The sequence below is a fragment of the Micrasema longulum genome, unplaced genomic scaffold (genome assembly GCF_059751315.1).
Source record: "Micrasema longulum isolate JH-2025_06_02 unplaced genomic scaffold, ASM5975131v1 h1tg000045l, whole genome shotgun sequence".
Taxonomy (NCBI): Eukaryota; Metazoa; Arthropoda; class Insecta; order Trichoptera; family Brachycentridae; genus Micrasema; species Micrasema longulum.
Window position 1 is genome coordinate 1,114,319 of NW_028277252.1, and position 23,047 is coordinate 1,137,365.

Below are 23,047 nucleotides of genomic sequence, written 5' to 3' on the forward strand. Positions count from 1 at the left end.
TTTCATTTCATTCCCTGTGGTCCTGCCTGTGGTATATGTGTCCCAATCAGTTTCAAATATAATTTAATTTAATTTATTTTTTTATTTCCCAATGACTTTCGAAATTCTAAAACATTCGGGAGAAAGAGTCTAAAATGTTTTGGTAAATATTTAGCCATCTTCCCAACGTCTGCTGTAGCTGTGTTTGAATATTTAATAAGCCTGTGTTAATGTATAAGTGCTTGTCGGTGAACCAAGTAAACATACAAATTTCGTTTGTGTTAGCGGGTAGGCTTATATTTTTTGCTAGGAAACGTTTACATATGAAAAGGTTTATTAAAGATTTTAATGGACTGAACTCGTTTTAAATCATGAACGTTTTATGAATTAATTTACAAAGATCAGGTTTATAAACAATGTAACTTTTCTAACAAATCTGACGTTATTTCCGAAATGGCGCATGTTTTTTACCTTCCAATGCTTCCGTGGTCTCTTGAAACAAGTTGGTTTGTTTCAAGAAATAATCCAACGGCGTCAAATTACTGGATCGTGGAGGCCAATTAACAGGATCAAATCTGAAAATAACGTTGTCGCCAAACTTGTCGCGCGTTTTCATAGTTTCACGAAAAGCCCTATTATACACGTTTGGCGAATCGGGTTGTGGTCCCGTGGCTAGTGTTGTGGACGCACGGATCAGAGGTTCGAGGTTCGAATCCCACTCTTCCCCCATTTTTGAAAAGTGAGTTATTTACAACTCTTTGAAAATGACCCCAAAATCAAAATATTTTGGTAAATCATAAGGACGCAAATATTTATTTTCCAAAACAAAAAAAAACGATTTTTTAAGTGTAAGTTGGTTCATTACAGACCACAAAAAATGTTTTGAAAAAACTGTCATCATTAGCTTGACAAGAGACAGTCAGCGACGCTACCGCGGGCCCCAAACCCATATTATATAATTTATCTTTATAAGATATTTATGCTAAATAATATTGATCACGTAACCCAGTACCCTGTTCTACTAACGTCCCTCGCACTTGCTACCACTCAAACTCACCCCTAATTTTAAAAATTTGTGTCGCTCGCAAATAAGAGAAAGAGCTTCCCTAATATTGATTTTGCTTTGCGAGAGAGCATACGGTAATAGTAAGGGGTTACCAATCAACCCCCTTTGGTGAGCGAAAGTATAAACTAGGGGTTGAGCGTGGCGCCTAGAGATTGTTTCATTCCTAACCTGAACAACTATATCTATTTCATACAACATCGGCAAACAACGATAACACTATCTGATCAACTTGTAATAAAAGCTCTTTATTATTTGTATTCAATATGCAATATCCACATGAAGTCGGTGATTAAGATCATATAGTACATTTTATTAATAAAAAAAATAATAATAATGTTTGGATAATTTATAAAGCGCCATTTTTGTGAAAATCACCTCAAGGGCGCTGTACAATAAATAAATATCCCAACACGTCTTGCAGCTACAGAGCGCATGGACGGTTGGGATTCTAGTTCCTCGTATCCAATTATCATATATTACAATTATGAAATATATGAGCTAGATAACAGAACGTCTTGCAGCTACAGAGCGCATGGACAATAAGAAATCTAGCCCCTATTTACATTTTTATTTTTAAAATTTTTATTTGACAATGAAGTTTAGAGTTTAAGTGATATTTAAAAACGAAATAAAAAGCAAATTTATAAAATTGGAAGTTAGATAACAACAAGTTTTGCAGCTACTGAGCGCATGGACGGTTGAAATTCTAGACCCCATTTACTAAATTTAGATATTTGATGGTTGATAACATTTACATAATATGATAAAAATAATATGATAGTTAACATCACAAAAAGTCTTGGAGCTTCAAAACGCATCGACAAATTATTATCCAACCTTCAATAATAATATGACTAACTTTGACGTATTATCTCGTAAGTAAAGATTATAGAAAGTAACATTGATATTAATATATTTTATGATACTTTTAATAATAATTATAGATTTATTACTGAATTTATTAAATCAAACTTAATTAAATCAAATTTATTTTTCAAAAAAATGGTTTTAGACTCGGAGTAAAACGCGCTGAGCACTTATAGAGCCGCCCATTCGGACAAAAACCATTCTAGGTATCAATCACGAAATAATCCACAGTTTGCGCCAAAACAATGGGCCGTAGGTACTCAGGTCGAGAATTGCAAGCACAGCGATGAAACCGTCCGTTACACGTCTGCTGTTAAACCAAAAAGTTGCACCGTTCGTTTTGTACAATGGAGCAAAATTACATCTCTGTAAGCGTAGATATTTAAATTAATTAACGCCTATACGGCTTTAATATGAATCGTCATCGTCATTTTCTTATCCGCACCTAATGATGCACAGGGCACCGCATTAGTGAGTACTCGGATTGGAATCAATCGCAGCGCATCTCCATCAATTTTGTTACTTGGAAGATCAGTATTTTGCTTTAGGTGCCGAGACCGTGAACAATTGCAAATATGCACATTTTCATACCGAAAATTCGATGTCATTTTATAGACAATTGAAAATAACTGTGTTAACTCCCATGGTAATATCGGGGCCCTTGGGTGCTATTCTGAACCGCTTTCGAGGCACAAGAAAACAAATTGTCTCGTGTACTTTGTATGTAAATACAAAATTGCAAATCTGAAACGCTCTTGCGGCCGTATTATCTCGCGTATTTACATACAAAATACACGAGGAAATTTGTTTTCTTGTGCCGCGAAAGCGGTTTTCAAAATGGTTTTAAGCGTGTGGAGGGAATCGTCTCACCGTAAAATTTATTAAGACTAAAAATGTGCAGCTAATATTTAGGTTTAACTAAGAATGTAGGTTAAAATAATGCCTTATATTGTAACCGCGTTCCACTTCACATTGTAATCCTATTGTGGAACTTACATTGTTCTGTCGATTGACTGAGCCGTCTCCATTCAATTACATTCTCGATATGAATTAGATAGAAACCTACAATTGGCTCGAATCGGGAAATCCTTTATTGTCATCTGTTAGTTCAATGTCCATACAAAAAACTTTCTTAGAGTCACAATTGATTCACTTGTGACGCGATGATCTACGTACAAAAACAAATTAAGAAGTACATCAGTTATAAGCGGTACGTGATAAATGACATTGTGACCTATGATATATTTCATTAATAATTTACCTACATAATATAACCCAACGTTAAAAGGTCCACATCCAAAATTCTCTCTTCCAACATAACATAGCATAACCCGTCTTCAAATAAATACCAGGTAGGCTATTCTGAATCTTTTCGGGGGGGTAGAGAGGGGTTAATTTATGGATTTTGATTTATTGCATGCGACGATACTTTGCTTCGTATATGGCCACACTGATGATTAAACTCAAATGACGTAAAATAAACAGTTTTATAATTGACATTTCATAGTTAGACATTATAAAACTGTTTAAAAAACGGAAAAAAACAAATACGTTGTGGTCAATTAGAATTGATTAAGTGTTTTGGGTTATGCTTTAAGGTCGCAATAATGTTCTGAATGTAAATCAACATAATGTTTGAGTATGTCCAAATGCTTGCAGACTGGCTGGATTTCCTCCCTAGGGAGTTTTTCATGTTCAAATTTATTTCAACAGAGAGGGAAAACATTTTTGAGAAGGAAATATGGAAGTCTAGGCATTTACAGGGCTTATGACCTATCATTGGCTGGTTTAAGTGGCCACTTGTGTAACATTCCAGCCAGTCTGCAAGCATTTGGACATACTCAAACATTGTTGAATTAACTACCCGGTAAAAGAAGAAGTATAAAACTTGGAAAATTGTTTTCTGGCGTTGCCTAGTAGGTGATTTGGTTCAGCCGGATGAATCTCACCCACGTGACAAAGGTTTCAGCTCTTTTACTTCACAAAAGTCAACAGATGGAAGAGTTGAGGAAATGTGGATGTTCAAACATGGGCAGAATGGTGAATGTTACACAATGTGTAAAGTGGAGACTTAAACCAGCCAATGACAGGTCATAAGTCCTGTAAATGCCTAGACTTCCATATTCCCTTCTCAAAAATGTTTTCCCTCTCTGTTGAAATAAATTTGAAAATCAAATGTTTGGTTTGGCATGTTCGTATTTATTTTATGTAATTTGACGTTTAATCATCAGTGTGGCCATATAATAAATGAAGCAAAGTTTAGTGTCATCTAAAAAATAAATTCCAACAATTCCTTTCTTCTTCACCCCCGCGAGAAGATTCAGAATTGCACACCAGGATTAATTTAATAAAAATAACTTAAATAATATTTCTCATGCTGTTCTGCTTAAAACGATGCAAAAATTATCCTACCGACAATGACTGTATTTACAAAGTACTCATATTTTTGTCCGCCTCGTGGTCTCATGGTCAGCGCGTTTGCCTATCACGCAATAAGTCTCCGGTTCAAAAGTGTTTTTACTCTAGAATATTTCACAGTCCTTAGACAGCAAAAATGATCGAACTACACTGCAATTGGTGCAGCAATGCAGTTTCCTATGCACCATTAGGTGCGGAAAGGGAATGATGGATGGATGGAAAGAAATAGTGTTTTTTTTCTTACAACAGTAATATTTTTAAATACCTTATGAACAATCACGAGTACTAACTTTTTTTATAAAATAATAAACGCAGTGGAACTAACAAATTATTGAATTATTTATATCAATTTTCGGAAAACATGCAAACATACGAACTATATACAAATAAAAGGAACAAATCCATAGTTAAGTTGTTGCTTTATGTTTGAGATATACGTATATGTCTAATTAAAGGCTTTTGTAAAAAAAATCTGGGAAAATTCTAGAAAAACGTTTTTAGGAGAGTATATTTTTTTTATTCCAAATTACTTGTTTAAAAATGGCTTCTGGATTTGGGTCCCAAGAACAGCCTTGAGATGGTCACCCCACCAAAACTGTAGTCTATTCGAACTCTTAATTATTTTTGCGTGTCTGCAATTTACAATTTATGTTTATATCCATACAGTGTTTTTGAGTATCATATAAAACATTATTGTATTTGTATATAGGTATTTGTGCGGATGTTGGAGGAGCGGCAGCTGGCCGGTGTAGAGGAGCAAATAGCCCGCGACGATGGCATGCTTCTCGGCTCAATATCTGCACAGCACCTATGTCCAGTGCTTATATGACGACTATTATGATTTTTTGGTTTTTGTTGCATGTATTTGTATATCTATGTACATATTAATGTGCGTGTATGTATACGCATATAATATTATAGATACCAACTATTGTAACAGGAAAATATTGTAAAATAATTTAAATGATTGCCTCGACACGGGCTTTGTCCAATAGAAAAGAAGATAAAAAAAATCATAAAACAACTTTGTTTTTAACCACTAATTTTTATTTTTCACCGACCGGTTTCAAAGCAAACAAGCTTCTTTGTCAAGGTTTACGTAACTAATAAACTAATAAACCTTGACAAAGAAGTTTGTTTGCTTCGAAACCGGTCGGTGAAAAATAAAAATTAGTGGTTAAAAACAAAGTTGTTTTATTCATTTTATTATAATGAATAACCACAAAGTTAGTGCTTCAAATAAAAACTTTATAAAAAAATTCGTTTGAAATTAATAAATATTTCTTTTTAGCTGCATTCTCCGAAACACACTGTAAACCCGGAAGTAAATAAGTAACTTATGTTTGTATCTTAACAAAATGTTGATGGCGTCATGAGATTATATTTTTATTCGATCCATCAGTTTGTTTATGTTTCGTGTTAGAATTTCCCAGTCAATCGTTAGATGCTATGGCCCAATGACTCCGAATATTTACGGAAACTCTAAAGCGGTTCTATTTTCCGCCAGCAACGATACGTTGGTAATCTTCTGTCAATTAAGGATAGCAACTTAGTGAGAGAAGCGTGATATTAGATTGTAAGAAAACATGAGTGAAGGTGAAGAATGAACTTACAGCCGCCAATCTATTCAGTAAGAAGATAACTTTGATAACGTGAAAAACAACGTCTTAGAGGACGCTGAATTTCATTTGTTGATGTATTATATCTTTTATTTCACATCTAATCTCATTGAAAGAAACATTTAGCGTATTTGTATTATATGCTCATTTATTCTTTCACAATGTATGTAAATTTTTTTACATTAAAGATAATGTTCCCCACACTTATTCGTGGGGGTCAGTGCTATACAAGCTCCTGACGTCACTCCGACCTGTGAAGATCTATTGTGACGGGTCCCCGTGAATAGTTCTCGCCCTCCAAGCCCAGGTCTATAAAGAGCCTGGCTGCTGTGTGGAATGCGAGAGTTCTCATTTTGCTAAATCTCCTCCTTCATGCCCAGATCAGTAAAGTATCAAACTATTAAGTAGGAGGCGAGCTCCTCAGGTTTAACCAGTTGTCCCCTGAAGACAAGGCTTATTTTATGACGCAAAGCATCACATTGACATATAGTTTGTATTGGTGTTTCCACATCTGCACTGCAGAAGCTGCATCTAGAAGTTTCGAAAAGGTTCATTCTAGCAAGGTGTTTGTTCAATCTGCAGTGCCCTGCAAGGGATCTAGTGATAACCCTCACTTGATTTCGACCGAGCTTTATAAGGTCGAAGGCAAACCTTTGCGAGTGCCCTTTTATCAGTTCCTTCGCATGGTGCTGACCAGGTACTTTTTGCCAAAGCATTACGCTCTGCTTCCTGGTCCATGACCTGAGCTCGTTACGAGGAGCACATTTGGGCAACCAACAGTAGGGCTCAGGGCCTATCGGGGCTGTCTCAGTGTCTCAGCTTCCAGCCTTGCCACTTTATCATCTGCCTCGATACCGTCGATGTCTGAGTGTCCAGGTACCCAAATTAATGTCACTCTGTTCCACTTACCGACACAATTAAGCATGCCTTATTAAACATATAAATATTATAATCTCAGATATCTAACATAATAAAATAATATAAAACTTACATACAAATACTTTTCTACTTATTTGGCTTGATGCACTCTTCAATCCGTGCGCAAACCAACTCCATTATCCATTTCCTAATAGCGATTTTATAATGATGGAACTTACTAATTGTCCTTATGGACAATGGAAGTAGGTTGTACAATTAAATGGGGTTGTAGACCAACCCTCTTTGACAGAAAGATGTGTTTATTTTCAATTGCTGTTGCAGCATCAGAGTGGAGTATTGTGTAAGATGGTCAGGTGGACCTGGCTCGAACACGTGCTGCGGATGCCTCAGAGCCGTAACTCAAGTTCTCTCTTCTTCACACGCCCGTCCTGGAAGGCAGTCGATGACGATCTTTCGGCTTTGATCGGCAAAACTAAGAAACGCGGGATTGACGTGGGAGAAGGCGAGAGTTCTGGCCAGCGGTAGGGTCTCCGGAGGTGTCTGTTGATCTCCACATATCTCACTCGGATGTGGAAAAAAGAAAGAAGGAAGTAAAATCATCGAATTTGTGTCGAACTGCACTAACCAACGCATTAGATTATACATACTTCCGAAAAATAACAATAATGTAACAAATATATAACACCAGTGTTTTTCAACCTGTGGATCACGGGCAAAGTTAAACTTCCCCCAGGACCTTAATTTTATAACGTGACTGCAACCTCTCTAAACGTTGGTCCTGGGAGGAGGTCGCTATTTCTCTACTCGTAAGGCAGTCTCGTTTTCAAAAAGGTTGAAAAACACCATGTTACACAGACTTCCAATTTATTTATTTTAATTTGGGAATATGGAACTCTAGGCATATAAATAACTGAAGTCACCAAAGACATAAAATTAAATAGATTTAACACAGGTTAAACGCGTGTAAATAGTTGCATTTCAATTCTTGGAAAATTGCCTTCCTAGACTTCATTCTCTAACAGACTTTATTCGTGATTAGAAGTGACGCTCCAAAGAAGGATTCAATCGCGTGTGATGAGAAAATTAATTATAATATGACTGTGAAAACCGTTTTTTTTTTTTATTCTTATAATAAAAAGTAAAAGTAAGTAAGTAGTATTAGTAAAAACAGTCAAATTTATTGAATAAGTTAGTTATTTTTTAAGTGCGTGTTTCACAATTTCGAAATACATAAATAATAACACTGTCAGCAATTGACGTATCTATGGTAACGTGTTAAACGAAAATAAATATGAACTAGGGAAATTTGTATATCTCTTACAATGAATGCATGTGTATCGTGATTTGCTTTTCCCCTGTGACTACGTGGAATGAAATTTTGGTACCGCAACGATTGTAGGTGTGTTTTTAAGGTTTTCTAATGTTTTACCAGGAAGCTATAGAAATGTTGGAGCGTCGGTCGCTGCAAGAAGTGCACACAAGTCTAGAAGGACTACGTCGGAAAATAAGGTGCAATAACTTTTTCTCATCTACTTCAAAATAGATCGGGAGTGGACCATATAATGACATTTTAAATAACTGAAAATCACCAAGTAGAAAAAGGATTTTTTAATATTATCCTAATTTAAATACATGAATTCAATTTGACTTATTTGTTTGACTCAATCCTTAACTGCATTTTTTTATTGTAAAACTATCTACATGCATACATATTTTATTTAGAAATCTAAAACCAAACATTGATCCAATTTTACGTCAGCCATTTACTTTGCGCGTCAAAACATGATGCTACCACAAACCACAAATGAAAATATCTAATCGTATTTTATTGACGTTCGACTTTATTGAGATATCAATGATTAAATTACGTATAAAAACTTTCAGATATTGACATTTTGGGTACAATACAGAAAGTATGTATGAAAATAGAAACATTGTAAAATATATATATATATATTTATGAAAAATAAATATTTGCGTTCTTATGATTTACCGAAATATTTAATTTTGAGGGCCATTTTCAACGAGTTGTAAATAACTCACTTTTAGAAAATGGGATCAAGTTGGGGCAGAGTGGGATCCGAACCACGGACCTTTGAGCCGTGAGTCCCAGATACTAGCCACGGAACCACAACCCGATCATTTATTACATATACGACCTAAGCCAATTACAACAGTTATATAAGAAACATAAATATAATTGATATATTATAAAAATACCGGTTGGGACAAAACCGTATAATTGTATGTATTATTTTCGATTTGTATGCACAAACTATGAATAATTTTAATCCGAAAAAAATATAGATTATTACAATTCAGTCTTGATGAGTTTTTTTTACTACAGTATTTTATAGTCCCAGAACTGGCACCTGAAGCATATGACTGATTATGCCTTGTTATTCGGGTTACATCTGATGCCAAGAGTACCAAAGAATGACTATAGTAAATAATATATTATAATTTTTGGGACATCATCATTCTCTTACCATACCTAATGATGAATGGAGTACTGTATTAATACACTAACCGCAACCTATCTTAACTATTTTTATTACATGAAAGTAAGATGACAAGTCTTTTCGCGGTTATGAACGCTATCTTCATTTGTACATATCGAGGCTTCTGTACTAGCTCTATCTACCTCGTTATGTTCTACCGACCGACTAGTCATCTCGACGGCATATGATCGAATTCAAATAATGAATAACCCCGAAAATTTAGTCCGCGTTCCTTATTTCATTTAAATTTAAAATAGTTCTTATTTATAGTTGAAATAGGCCTTTGTGATTAAAAAATGCCCACTTCAAAGCGATTCCAAACTCCAAAAAATCCTAATTCAAACAAAAAATGCTCCCTTGAACATGTTTTTTTTTTACTTTTAACAATTACTAAGACGGTATTCTTAACGATCGTCCGTATTTATCTACCGAGCGATTACAAAGCCAGCTTCTTTAACGTCTCGATACGTATACGTGGGAAGAAAGTAAAACAGATGGAAAAAATATAATTACTAAATTTTATTTTTTTGCACCACAACAGGCCAGAAGACCCAATTACAGGGGTGAGTTGCATCACAGAACACCCAGACTTAAGAAAAAATGACATTTAAAAAAAATGTGTTCTCACCAGGAATCGAACCCGGAATCTTCCGTGTGTGAGTCAAGCGTCTTGACCACCACACCACGGAGGCCGCCATAGTGGTAGCAGTTTACGCCTAGATGATCGTATATGTTAATCGGGCATAATCAAGCCACATTATCTTTGCATCTAGACGTTCGTTTTCAAAACTGACAATTATGGCAGAATTCAGTTCATCTTCATAATTTACTTATTTCTCTTTATTTCAACAGAGAGGGAAAAAGTTTTCGAGGAGAAATTTGGAAGTCTAGGCATTTACAGGGCTTATGACCTGTCATTGGCTGGTTTAAGTGGCCACTTTACACACTGTGTAACATTCACCATTCTGCCCACGTTTGAACATCCACATTTCCTCAAATCTTCCATCTGTTGTGAAGTAAAAGAGCTGAAACCTTTATCACGCGGGTGAGATTTATCCGGCTGAACCAGATCACCCACTAGGCAACGCCGGAAAACAATTTTCCAATTTTTATACTTCTTCTTTTACCAGGTAGTAATTCAACGATGTTTGATTATGTCCAAATGCTTGCAGACTGGCTGGATTACCTCCCTAGGGAGTTGTTCATATTTGAATTTATTTCAACAGAGATGGAAAAATTTTGAGAAGGGGATATGGAAGTCTAGGCATTTACAGGGCTTATGACCTGTCATTGGCTGGTTTAAGTGGCCACTTTACACACTGTGTAACATTCACCATTCTGCCCATGTTTGAACATCCACATTTCCTCAACTCTTCCATCTGTTGACTTTTGTGAAGTGAAAGAGCTGAAACCTTTATCACGTGGGTGAGATTCATCCGGCTGAACCAAATCACCTACTAGGCAACGCCTGGAAACAATTTTCCAATTTTTATACTTCTTCTTTTACCAGGTAGTAATTCAACAATGTTTGATTATGTCCAAATGCTTGCAGACTGGCTGGATTTCCTCCCTAGGGAGTTGTTCATATTTAAATTTATTTCAACAGAGAGGGAAAAAGTTTTCGAGGAGAAATTTGGAAGTCTAGGCATTTACAGGGCTTATGACCTGTCATTGGCTGGTTTAATTTAAATATGAACAACTCCCTAGGGAGGAAATCCAGCCAGTCTGCAAGCATTTGGACATAATCAAACATTGTTTACTTATTTCTCTCTCATATTTTTAAGGGATTTTAAGAAAAAGGTGTCTTTTTTTTCAAAAATTTGTACTGGAGACTTCATAAATGGTACGCAAACACACTAACTAAACAGTTCACCGCAAGGTGAAATAATCTCCACTCGATTTTGAAATTGGGATTTTAAACTCAGAGTAGTTATGAAGTCGAAAACACTTGTCCAGGGTTCTGGCTCTATTTCACATGCAGAAATGAAGCTTTAGTAATTACTGCCCAGACACGGGAATCACAGTAAATCATTCAAATAACGGTTGATTAAATTTCATCAAAAACAAGTCTAAAGTACCTGTGACTTAAGGGCCCTCTTATGTTTCTTTCCGTGCTCCTGTCTTCTGACACAATCTTTCTTGGGAAATTGTACTTCTCGGCAGTCGTGTGAGGGTAGCTGAGTAGCGAGAAGCTGATGCTGCAGGGCACGCTGAAGTTGGATTCCTGGGATGAGGTCTCCAGGTCTGTGGAGTTCTCCGGAGTGAAGGTAGCTTCCAGAATGGCCAGGTGAGTATCCAGTGAAGGACACGTCAGACGGAATTCGTTGTCATAACACGCTTGTTGCTCCACTATTTCTGCAAATCAAGAATTCTTAATTAAGAGGGATATATTACGTGATTCATTATTATTTCTCTATCATACATAATATACTCATTACGGTGCATATGGCATTACATTGTTACGCTAATAGCAGCTTATCTTAATGATTTATTACAAAAAGGCATATATACTTTGTAAAAATACATTTTTAACTCAAAATGCATTATATAAGGTATATTTATCTAAAAGGAAATCAAACTCGAGACTCATTCATTTTAGTGAGATTTTTTTTTTACTACGTTTCAATTATTATAAATAGTGAATGTTAATAATTTAATTTAAGTTGTACATCATATAAAATAACAGTTTAAATATGTATTTATTATCATAACTAACGGCCGTAGCTAATTTGTACAAAATCAAGTTAAATACAAAGTTATATAATATAAAGAAAACATAGTTTATTGTTATGGTTGAACCCAGTAAAAGTAATGTATTGTAAAAAAAGGAATAAAAGATTTACAGTAAAAGAGTGAAATATAGAAGAAAAGTATTAAAAATTTATAAGAATAGTAAATAAGTGATAAATAATGTTAGAATAAATATAGATGTAAATATTGTGTTGTTAATATTGTATTAGTCTATATTTATCGTAGAACTAAATAAAAATATCAAAATAAAAAAAATCTTAATGGTAAATTTTATCAATTTCCCAATTAAGAATGAAATTAAATGAAGCTATTATTTCTCTTTTTAATAGAAGAATAACTAATTATATTTTATTTTACGTCGTTTTTTTTTTGTTTTTGTTTTTCTGTTTTTTTTTACAACATACATAAGAGGTAGAACAGAGTATTAAAAAAATAAAGGATAATTACATAGCAATGAAATGAAATACATTTGTAAAAATAGTAAACAAAAAAATCCCATAAAGGCATGGCCTGTTCGTGGGTATACAAGAAATGTTTACGAATTTTTGCTCCTATAATAAAAAGGCAGTTATAATATTTTTGTGTAAAATAAGAAAGATAAAAGAAAATATTATGTAAAACATTATAAGGTTCTTTTTTTATAGTAATTAAAAGATGAAATAAAAACCACAAAAACATTTACTTTCTTTTAAATATATGATTTTAAACCGACATTAATATTTTTTTTATAAATAATATTATTGATTTCGTAGTTAAATGAATACTATTATATTATTAAATGTGATTAAATATTTGTCTATTACTTACCGACTTCTCTATGTCTACCGGTTTCTAGTCATACCCGTGTATTCGTCAGTACTACAATTAAACCAACATGCAAAACCCACTATACACCTTCACCATAGTTGTTGCACAACAATATAAAACCAACATGCCATGCATTTTAATAAGCAACCCTTACGTGCACTGATTAGGTTATAAAAATATTTTATGTTATGGGAGAAATAGTTTTAAAAAAAGAGAGTGTGGTGATGAAGGGGGGGGGGGGGGCGTGAGTTTAATAATGGCATGTTAGCTTTATATTTTTGTGCAACAACTATGGTGATGGTGAAAGTTGGTTTTTCATGGTGGTTTAATTGGTGTCTCGAAACCGTTAGATACAGAAAAGTCGGTAATTGGTTATATACAAATATTTAATAGCATTTAGTATTTTTTTGACCACAAAGTTAATGTTTTAAATATTAATAAATAGTATAATATTTTATGACTTTTTTTCAATAATATTAATGTTTATTACTGATATTTTTCTAATTTTCTGTTTTCTCTTTTTATATTGTATTTTAATTTTGAATATAACATTCATGCTACTGAGATTATAGGAAATTAATATTGTAATATTAATGCATAAAATATTATTGTAACCGTTAATAAACAAATAACTGAACTTGGATTATTGAATCCGCATTCAAACTTTAAATTAACAAATATCAGTTAATTATTAATAGGTATCAAGGGTCAGGTATAAAACTATTTGCTCAGCCCTGGTTTAACTCGAGTTAATATTTTACTATTTTATATTTGAACAAAAGTTTTTCAAATTAAATTATTGATATAATACATCACACAAAGTTTTTAACACCACGAAATGTAAAAATAACAATCTATTTTATGAAAAAAATGTATTCTCGGCCTTATTTTGACAGATATTTTACCTAATTTATAAATATAATTCGTTACAATCTATGATTATTACGCCAACCTTCGTAAGCCAAGGTTTTCTATAAACTAAGTCATACATGAGAATTTACCAAGATAATTATTTTGTTAAATAAAAGTTTGTTTGAATGCCGAAACTTTGAAACATAAAAGCTTTTCTGACTTGCATAATATGGAGAGGAACATAAGATAGTGTGTACTAAGGGCGAAGATTTATGTCAGAAGTTTTCTGCGAAACATGGCGGGTGGGTGTTTAAATATTTCAAATTATGTTATTGGTAACCTTTTCAAGATGTTTAAATAGCTTACACTAGTTCACAATCGGTAAGTATTTACATATATGTTTATGGTGTCAATGTATGTATACAACACCAGCTGAAAAAGCATTTAGTTTTATACCTAACAGTAACCAAAAATGCTGACATACACAAATATAACACCAGACAGGAGTTACTGACCACTGTCAAAAGAAGAAAAGCCTATACTTTGGTCACGTATCCGCAACGAAAAGTATGCCCTTCTCCAACGTATTGGAAGGAAAGATAGAGAGCAGGCGGGGTATGGGACGGAAAAGAGCATCGTGCCTCAGAAATATTAGACAGTGGTTCGGTATGCCGGATGCAGCAACGCTGATTAGACTGGCCCAGGATAGTGATGAAGTCAGGATAATGGTCGCCAACCTCCGGTAGGAGAGGCAAAAAAATAAAAAGAAGAATACCAGGCAGCAACAACACTACCACATTAAAAAAAGCAAGGACAAAAAGCAAGACAGTCAAAAATACTATAGAATGGAATTAAACTGTAAACATTGAACAATCCTCCTTAGGATTGGTTTCTCTAGTGAGCAGGACTCTCAAATTATTATTTTTTTAATATTTCATATGGTATAAGTAATAATTATATTTTTTTAAATAAAAGAAATTAAAAAAATATATTTCAATGACTTACCTGACTAATTGAAAAATTATATAAGGGAGAAATTAAACATCAATATTTAAAAGTACATAACGATTTAGTAACCAAACGAGATAACGTGACTTGATCTTATGATATTTTTTTATTATCCTAATGGGTTTTTGAAATGACAAATAAATCAAAAATAACTTGAAGCTTTTTGTTTCAGTATTTTATGTGATACATATATTTTGCTTTAATTTTCTTTTAATTTATTTTCTTAATTTTTGTCATTTAGAATCATTTATATATTTTTTTAAAGAAATTATTATTCTTAATTATTTTCCCAATCTTTGATGACAATTTTTTTTATGGGTTATTATGCCGTCTGTAAATCATTCTTCTTGCCAACGTTAGCTACAATATCACATAAATAGGTTAAAAATTATATCAGACAGATGATGGATCCAAAAATTATATCAGCCAGATGAAAGTCTTATCCGAAACCGCGACAACGAAGACGAATAGCATAGGGCATTGCAATTTAAAAACGTCATCGACATTCTTCGTTCGTTTGTATTACATAATAAATAGTATTTTTTTTATTTCCTATTATTTATTTTTTTTATTAAGAAAAAGATAAATACTTCCTATTATTTACTCAAATGTCTAGATTTTCAGACCATTTCCTTAAAGTCGTAAATAACTTGGGCTGGAAAAATGGAAATCGAGTAGTGGTAGTGATTTGAACCTTAGTAGCTCAATCACAAATAACTATCGACGTGCTTAAAAACATGCTAAGCATTTAAGCGATCACAATGAACAATAATGAACATGCTTAAGTTATCGCAGTCATAAGTCAATGCATGTGTAATCTCTAATTCAACGCTCGTGTCGGTTTTTTTTTGTTTTCCTCGTAAAAAAATACAGTTCATTGGCGAAAAATCGGCGTTTACTATAAAAAATAATACAATATATTGCATTTGCAAAATAGGATGGAGTGTCGTAAACAAAAAGGTGAAAATTAAATTACAATTACTATAGCGACTTTTTTTTCTTGAAATTTGGCTTGCCAACCGCCGGCTAAATGCAATGAAATAGAATGATAAATTTTAATAATAAATAAAAAAATCAAAATAGCAGTTTTGGAATATTTTCCATATTTACACCGGTGAAATTCAAATATGTGATTGCGCAGCAGGATTATACGTCGCAAAACGTAAATATTTTGACATTTAATATTAGGTGTAAATGGATGTTCCATTATGATCGCGAATACGAAAAACAACCATAGTGAGACATTGTTATCACATCGCTTATTAGCACGCCGATAGTTATTTGTGATTGAGCTACTGACCTTTGGCCAGTGAGTCCACAATACTACTACGGGACAACAATCCGGTTTTTTCACTGCACTGTATTTTTTACTATATTAAAATTATTCATCATCATTTTCCTTTCTGCACACAGTAGTGCATAGGGCTCTGCATCTGTAAACTAACAAATTGTCAATAATTTGAGTTTTTACGCTACAGCTTTTTTCTCTAGATCAATTTTCATGTTATGTATTTTCTGCTCTAACCCTACTATATATCTACCTAAAACCTTGGTCAAACCGGATAAGGACACATTGACTTTAATTTTAAATAAAGGAATGACATAAAAATGTATTTTTGGTCGTATCAAATTCGTACAAACTTTTTTCAACCCTGATCAATACTTCATCACCAAAGGCCTTCCAGCGAGTTTCAATATGGCTATAAAATGTTTACGTAAAGTACCAAGATTATTTTCAAGACGTCGCATCATATAGCTTCTATTTAGACTTAAAAAATAGGGTTATAGAATTCTTCTTTTTATATTTACAACGGTTTTAGCAGGTTTTTCGCAAAAAAAATAACTGTTAAACAACGATATTTTGAGTATGTCCCACATCTCTTCATAGAAAAGTTATGGATTTAATCGACTAGAAAGTTCAACAATGTTTGATTATTTCCAAATGCTTGCAGACTGGCTGGATTTCCTCCCTAGGGAGTTGTTCATATTTAAATTTATTTCAACAGAGAGGGAAAAAGTTTTCAAAAAGGGAATATGGAAGTCTAGGCATTTACAGGGCTTATGACCTGTCATTGGCTGGTTTAAGTGGCCACTTTACACACTGTGTAACATTCACCATTCTGCCCATGTTTGAACATCCACATTTCCTCAACTCTTCCATCTGTTGACTTTTGTGAAGTGAAAGAGCTGAAACCTTTATCACGTGGGTGAGATTCATCCGGCTGAACCAAATCACCTACTAGGCAACGCCTGGAAACAATTTTCCAATTTTTATACTTCTTCTTTTACCAGGTAGTAATTCAACAATGTTTGATTATGTCCAAATGCTTGCAGACTGGCTGGATTTCCTCCCTAGGGAGTTGTTCATATTTAAATTTATTTCAACAGAGAGGGAAAAAGTTTTCGAGAAGGGAATATGGAAGTCTAGGCATTTACAGGGCTTATGACCTGTCATTGTAGGTGATTTGGTTCAGCCGGATGAATCTCACCCACGTGATAAAGGTTTCAGCTCTTTCACTTCACAAAAGTCAACAGATGGAAGAGTTGAGGAAATGTGGATGTTCAAACATGGGCAGAATGGTGAATGTTACACAGTGTGTAAAGTGGCCACTTAAACCAGCCAATGACAGGTCATAAGCCCTGTGAATGCCTAGACTTCCATATTCCCTTCTCGAAAACTTTTTCCCTCTCTGTTGAAATAAATTTAAATATGAACAACTCCCTAGGGAGGAAATCCAGCCAGTCTGCAAGCATTTGGACATAATCAAACATTGTTGAATTACTACCTGGTAAAAGAAGAAGTATAAAAATTGGAAAATTGTTTCCAGGCGTTGCCTAGTAGGTGATTTGGTTCAGCCGGATGAATCTCACCCACGTGATAAAGGTTTCAGCTCTTTCACTTCACAAAAGTCAACAGATGGAAGAGTTGAGGAAATGTGGATGTTCAAACATGGGCAGAATGGTGAATGTTACACAGTGTGTAAAGTGGCCACTTAAACCAGCCAATGACAGGTCATAAGCCCTGTAAATGCCTAGACTTCCATATTCCCTTCTCGAAAACTGTTTCCCTCTCTGTTGAAATAAATTTAGACTAGAAAGTTAATTAAAAAAACATAGATATGAACAAAAAATATGGTAATAAGTCATAAGCCCTGTAAATACCTAGATAAATTAACTTACCACAGCAGAGATACGTAACATTCAAGAGAAAAAGATATGGAAGTTTAGGCATTAACAGGGTCTATGACCTATCGTCGGCTGACACTATGTAACATTCACCATTATACCTATGTTTAAGCATCCATATTTCTTTGAAAACTTTATTGATGCGGGGGAGATTCATTTGACTGAATTATTTCATCTACATAATAGGCAACGCCTGAAAATATTTTTCAATTTTTATACTTCTTCTTGGACCTATTGGTTTAATCCTTGCCAAACACAAGATCTTGACTCTTTTTTTTATAGTTCAACCTGAATTTTGCTTATTTTTTACCTTATGTTGTGATGGAGAACTTGAGGGACGTAACATCCACCGACCAGATCAGTCCAGTAAACACAAAAGACGAAAAGAAATGTGAACAAAATATATATTCTATCCCCACAAATAAAATAATTCAACAAGTTGATAATTCAAATAAAAGTATTTTTTCCAAAATGGCATTATTTAATAAAAAGAAGCATTAATTATTTGACAGTTAAATTGTATAAAAGTTAAAACTTTTTTAGAAGATATAAAATAATATGTGAATTTTAGATCGCAAATTTATGGACTATCTCATCAGGATACATTTTAAGAAAATACTATCAATTGTAAATTTGAATTAACTAATTTTAATTTACAATTGGCTAGCTAATATGTAACAAGGCTTTATATTGATTATTATTTTGTATTAACAGTCATCTATAAAAAAAATTGCAAATAAATTTTGTGAAGAAATACGTGTGTTTTTAGTTCTAAATAATGATTATATTACTTTTTAAATTTATATAATTTCTCTAACGTTTTTCTTTTTAAAGGAAAAATAAGAAACCTGCTGAAAAGCCGGTTTCGCGGTTTAGTGGGTTTCACTATTTTTCCTTTTATATTTTCTGTTCGTGTTTTACCTTCTTAAATAAAAATATATACAAAATAAAAACAAAGTACTAAATATGTATGTTATGTTGTATTATCAGGATAAATCGTCAATTCATAAGTAATAGATTTCTGCGGGTTTTCAATATTTTCTGATGCAAAATGTCTACAGAATTAATGAATGGTGAATTCAAACTCAGGTGGTAAAAAAAGTAAAATAATTCATCACTGAATGGCGGAGTCCAAATTAAAAGTGTTTTAGGTTAATCTATTATTAAACATATAAATAAAACATTACATTAATAATTGGCTTTTAAACTTTCTATATGACAAATTTATTTTATTTAGACGTTTAATTTCTAAATCCTTTTTTCCTGTTCGCCGAAGAACGATGGATCCTGAATTTTAATCGCTTTTACAAAAGATGAAATTATTTTGTTGCAAATATGTCCAAAAACGTAATTTCGCAGCTCGCTTGAATATAATAAATTCTTCCGCGAGGTTCATTAACTTGGGGGGAAAAAGATTTTGTGCTTCACGGCTCGTCCATTCAAACCATCAGTGATCCAACATGGCGTCGGCGTTGAAATATTTTAAATATATGTTACATGTTTGCTAACCAAAGAACAATAAAATGGTCTTCAGAGTCTACCATTGTCATTTAAATTCAAAATGAAATTTTAGCATTATTTTACATCGGAAATACAATACAAACATATTTTTAGTTTTATAAAATAAATATAGGCGAATTATAGAAAAATACACAGGTACATATTTAAAAGTAATTACAATGCACGTAATTTGAAGACAAGTCTTTGTCAACAAAAGTTTGGACAAACTGAAAATATTGTTGATAAATCCACCTGGTCCATGAAGTACAGAAATTAAAAAATAAAAAATTTCAGGCGTTGCCTAGTATGTTGGTGAAATAATTCAATTAGATGAATCTCACCCGCATAAAAAAAGCTCTTTAACTTCACAAGCATCAACAGATGAAAGAATTGAAGGAATATAGATGTTCAAATATAGGCAGAATGGTGAATGTTACACAGTGCGTAAAGTGGCCACTTAAACCAGCCAATGACAGGTCATAAGCCCTGTAGATACCTAGACTTCTATATTACCTTCTCTAAAATGTTCTTCATCTCTGTTGTAACATGTTAATACTTACTCATTGTCAACAAAGAAAACCCCTTCAATATAATGATTTTCGTTTAAAAATTAAATAAATCATTATTTTGTTAACCCACAAAAAAACCTTAATTAAAGCTCATCCGAATACGATTACTTTTTAAGTGCTAACTTATCTGCTACAGACATGTTTTTTTTAACTTACATTTACATAAAAAAAAATTGTTCTCTTATTTCTAATGGTATTTCTTTATAATATAACTGTACAGCTCGGTGCATCAACGAGTTCTGTGTATTTGTCTTCTTACGAGATGGCAAATGGTTTTATCAGAATTGGAACCAGCTTTATAGCGTACAAAGGATTCCTGACACGAACTCTAATCGTACCATAAAAGTCAACGCTACTCTAAAAAAACCCTTTCTTCAGTCTTTTCCCATTTCACATAACTTTTGGGTTTACAGTATTGAGACAACTTTAGTATTGAGACAACTTTATGTAAAATCGAAAATAAAACATCTAAGGATTATCACCATCGTCTGCTAAGAAAAGTAGTATGGATGATTGGCCTCAAGAGGGACTACACTTACGGAGAAACGGTTGTTGGAGAAAGTTGACAGCTTTAAATACTTGGGAGTACACATAACTGAGGATGGAAGCATGCATTAAGAGCTCGCAACCCGCCTAGGAATTGCTGGAGCAACTTTTAACATGATGCGTGTTGTATGGAACTCTAGTATATACTCGGTCAAAACGAAATGCCGATTATTCAACTCTTGTATAATGCCAGTTCTCCTATATGGGTGCGAATCTTGGCACCTTACCAAAGATCAAAACACTAAATTTCTGAGTTTTGAGAGTAAGTGCTTGAGAAAAATATTAGGTATAAGGTGGTTCGATTTTAAAACTAACATTGAAGTCCGAGAACGGACGCAGCAGCCTGCTATAACAAGCGTCTTGAGGATGCGGCGGTGGACCTGGCTTGGACACGTGCTGCGCATGCCTCAGGAGAACCTAAACCCTAGTTGCCTCTTCTTTAAACATGCGGGATCACGCCGTACTGAAAGGCCGTCAATGACGATCTTAAGACTTTATTCGGCGGAATCAAGGGGCGCTGAATTGACATGGGAAGAAGCGAGAGTGCTGGCTGGCTAATAGGGTCTCCTGGAGGCAACTGGTGATGTCCACATGCTCCACTTAGGAGCGGATGTGGAAAAGAAGAAGAAGAATCTTGAGTGTGCGGTGGTTTGGCTTTGTGAGGAATTAAGTAATAAGAGAACGGACGCAGCAAACTCCGGTGACAACTGTCATCAAGCGGAGGCGATACGGTTGGCTTGGCCATGTACTGCGGATGCTTCCTGAGAGCCTTAACCACGCTTGCCTACTTTACAAGGCGTCAGGTTCTCGACGTCCTGGATGTTCACTGCTGACTGTCGTCGGCAGTTCATGTCAGAACTACGGGACGCAAATCTGACTTGGGAGGATGCACTGGAGCTGGCAGCCGACAGACATGCCTGGACAACCTTCGTGGACACCATATGCTGCAACTAGGGAGCGGACATGATGATGATGATTTTAATTAACCAGTCAAACGCGTTTACACAATAGGCTCTATAAGTTTTATTTCTTCTTCCTAAGGTATTATTGTTTTCTTAAAAACTTGTTGGTGCATATTTCATTTCTTGTTTTATTTCAGTTGAAGGTCATAGTTGTCATTATTTGCTATAGTTTTTATAGACTAATTGTTGTACCTTATATATAAAAAGTGAAGTTTTTTTTAAACATGTTATTGTAAATACTAATCATATATATATATTGTGTAGAGTGTAATTGTCAGTTGGTCTGTATTGTACATTTAATTAAATAAATAAAATAAAAAAGGTTTTTATTTATTTGTCGCACCTCTGTTTTTGAGATTCCCGAGTCTTTATTAATTACAACACCTTATGTATTACAAAATGATAGATCGTTATAATGAAAATAGGTTTGAAGTATTGACAAAACATGACGGAAAATTATCAAACTAAACGGGTCTTGACTGATAAACAATATATCGTAATGTCAAATATCTCAAATTACGTAACAAATATCATTGGATCCGTGGTCCCTCAACCGTGCGGTTTTTACTCTGATTTGTGAGAAGTATGAGCTCCAAATAAAATTGAGCACAAAAAATCACAATAGGCAACGTTGCTATTCAGAACGCATTAGTGGGGAATTTGTATGAGGGCCACCGGCATTTAGTATATCCATAGAACTTAAATAGCGACGAAAAAAGGCTTGTTTCAATAAAAATCAAAACAAATCCATTCAGCTGAAAATAAACGTTTCAGAAATATTTTTGAAACTTAAGGTTATTTCTAACTTACGATTTATACAATAGCTTGTGACTTGGTGTAAAATTTTAATTAATATGCTCCAAGATCATTAATTGAATCGGCATTCACTTCTTAACACTTCATTATAAATTGTTATAAAAATAAAACGTTTTTATTAGTGCTAGACGATTTTATTATTTTACAAGAACACTACTACAGTTTCGGGAGAGCACTCCCCCCACCGACGGGTTATAATTTTTTTTTTTTTATATCACCCGTCGATGAAAGGAGTGCTCTCCCGAAACTGCAGTAGTGTTCGTGTAAAATAATATATTCGCGTAACACTAATAACAAAGTTGTATTTTTATAATGATTTTAATATACTACGTATTACGATTATCGCAACACGGTACAAACCGATTCATAAAATCTAATGATGGACGGTGTAGTGCAAACCGAATCGTCGGAAAAGAAAGCGAACGACACAATTCCCTAAAAAACTCAATACGTACTTTTTAACTATCTTAGTTTTCGATGTAATGAATAAAGCAGAACGCGTATTTTATCTACAAAGTAAAAATAAGTTTCCCGTATAAAAAATAATATATACACCGCAAGACAAAAAAAATTACGAGTTTACCTGCTACCGCGCCCCTTGACTTTACTGAACCCTTTTTCTAAGAAATCCTTTATCGATACCTCTTTCTTTTGTTTAATAAATTAAGGACACTATGTGTCACCTTTCTACAATATTTACATTTTAAAATGTCTCAACAGT

General features: G+C 33.8%; 1 protein-coding gene across 1 annotated transcript in view; it reads right to left on the bottom strand.

Moving 5' to 3' along the window:
* The window catches only part of LOC148285233 (uncharacterized), a 129,911-nt gene that overhangs the window by 93,153 nt on the left and 13,711 nt on the right, over positions 1–23,047 (bottom strand). Inside the window, exon 2 of the mRNA XM_088228325.1 lies at positions 11,408–11,684. Coding sequence (XP_088084451.1) covers positions 11,408–11,684 — 277 coding nt within the window. The remainder of the gene's footprint in view (positions 1–11,407; positions 11,685–23,047) is intronic.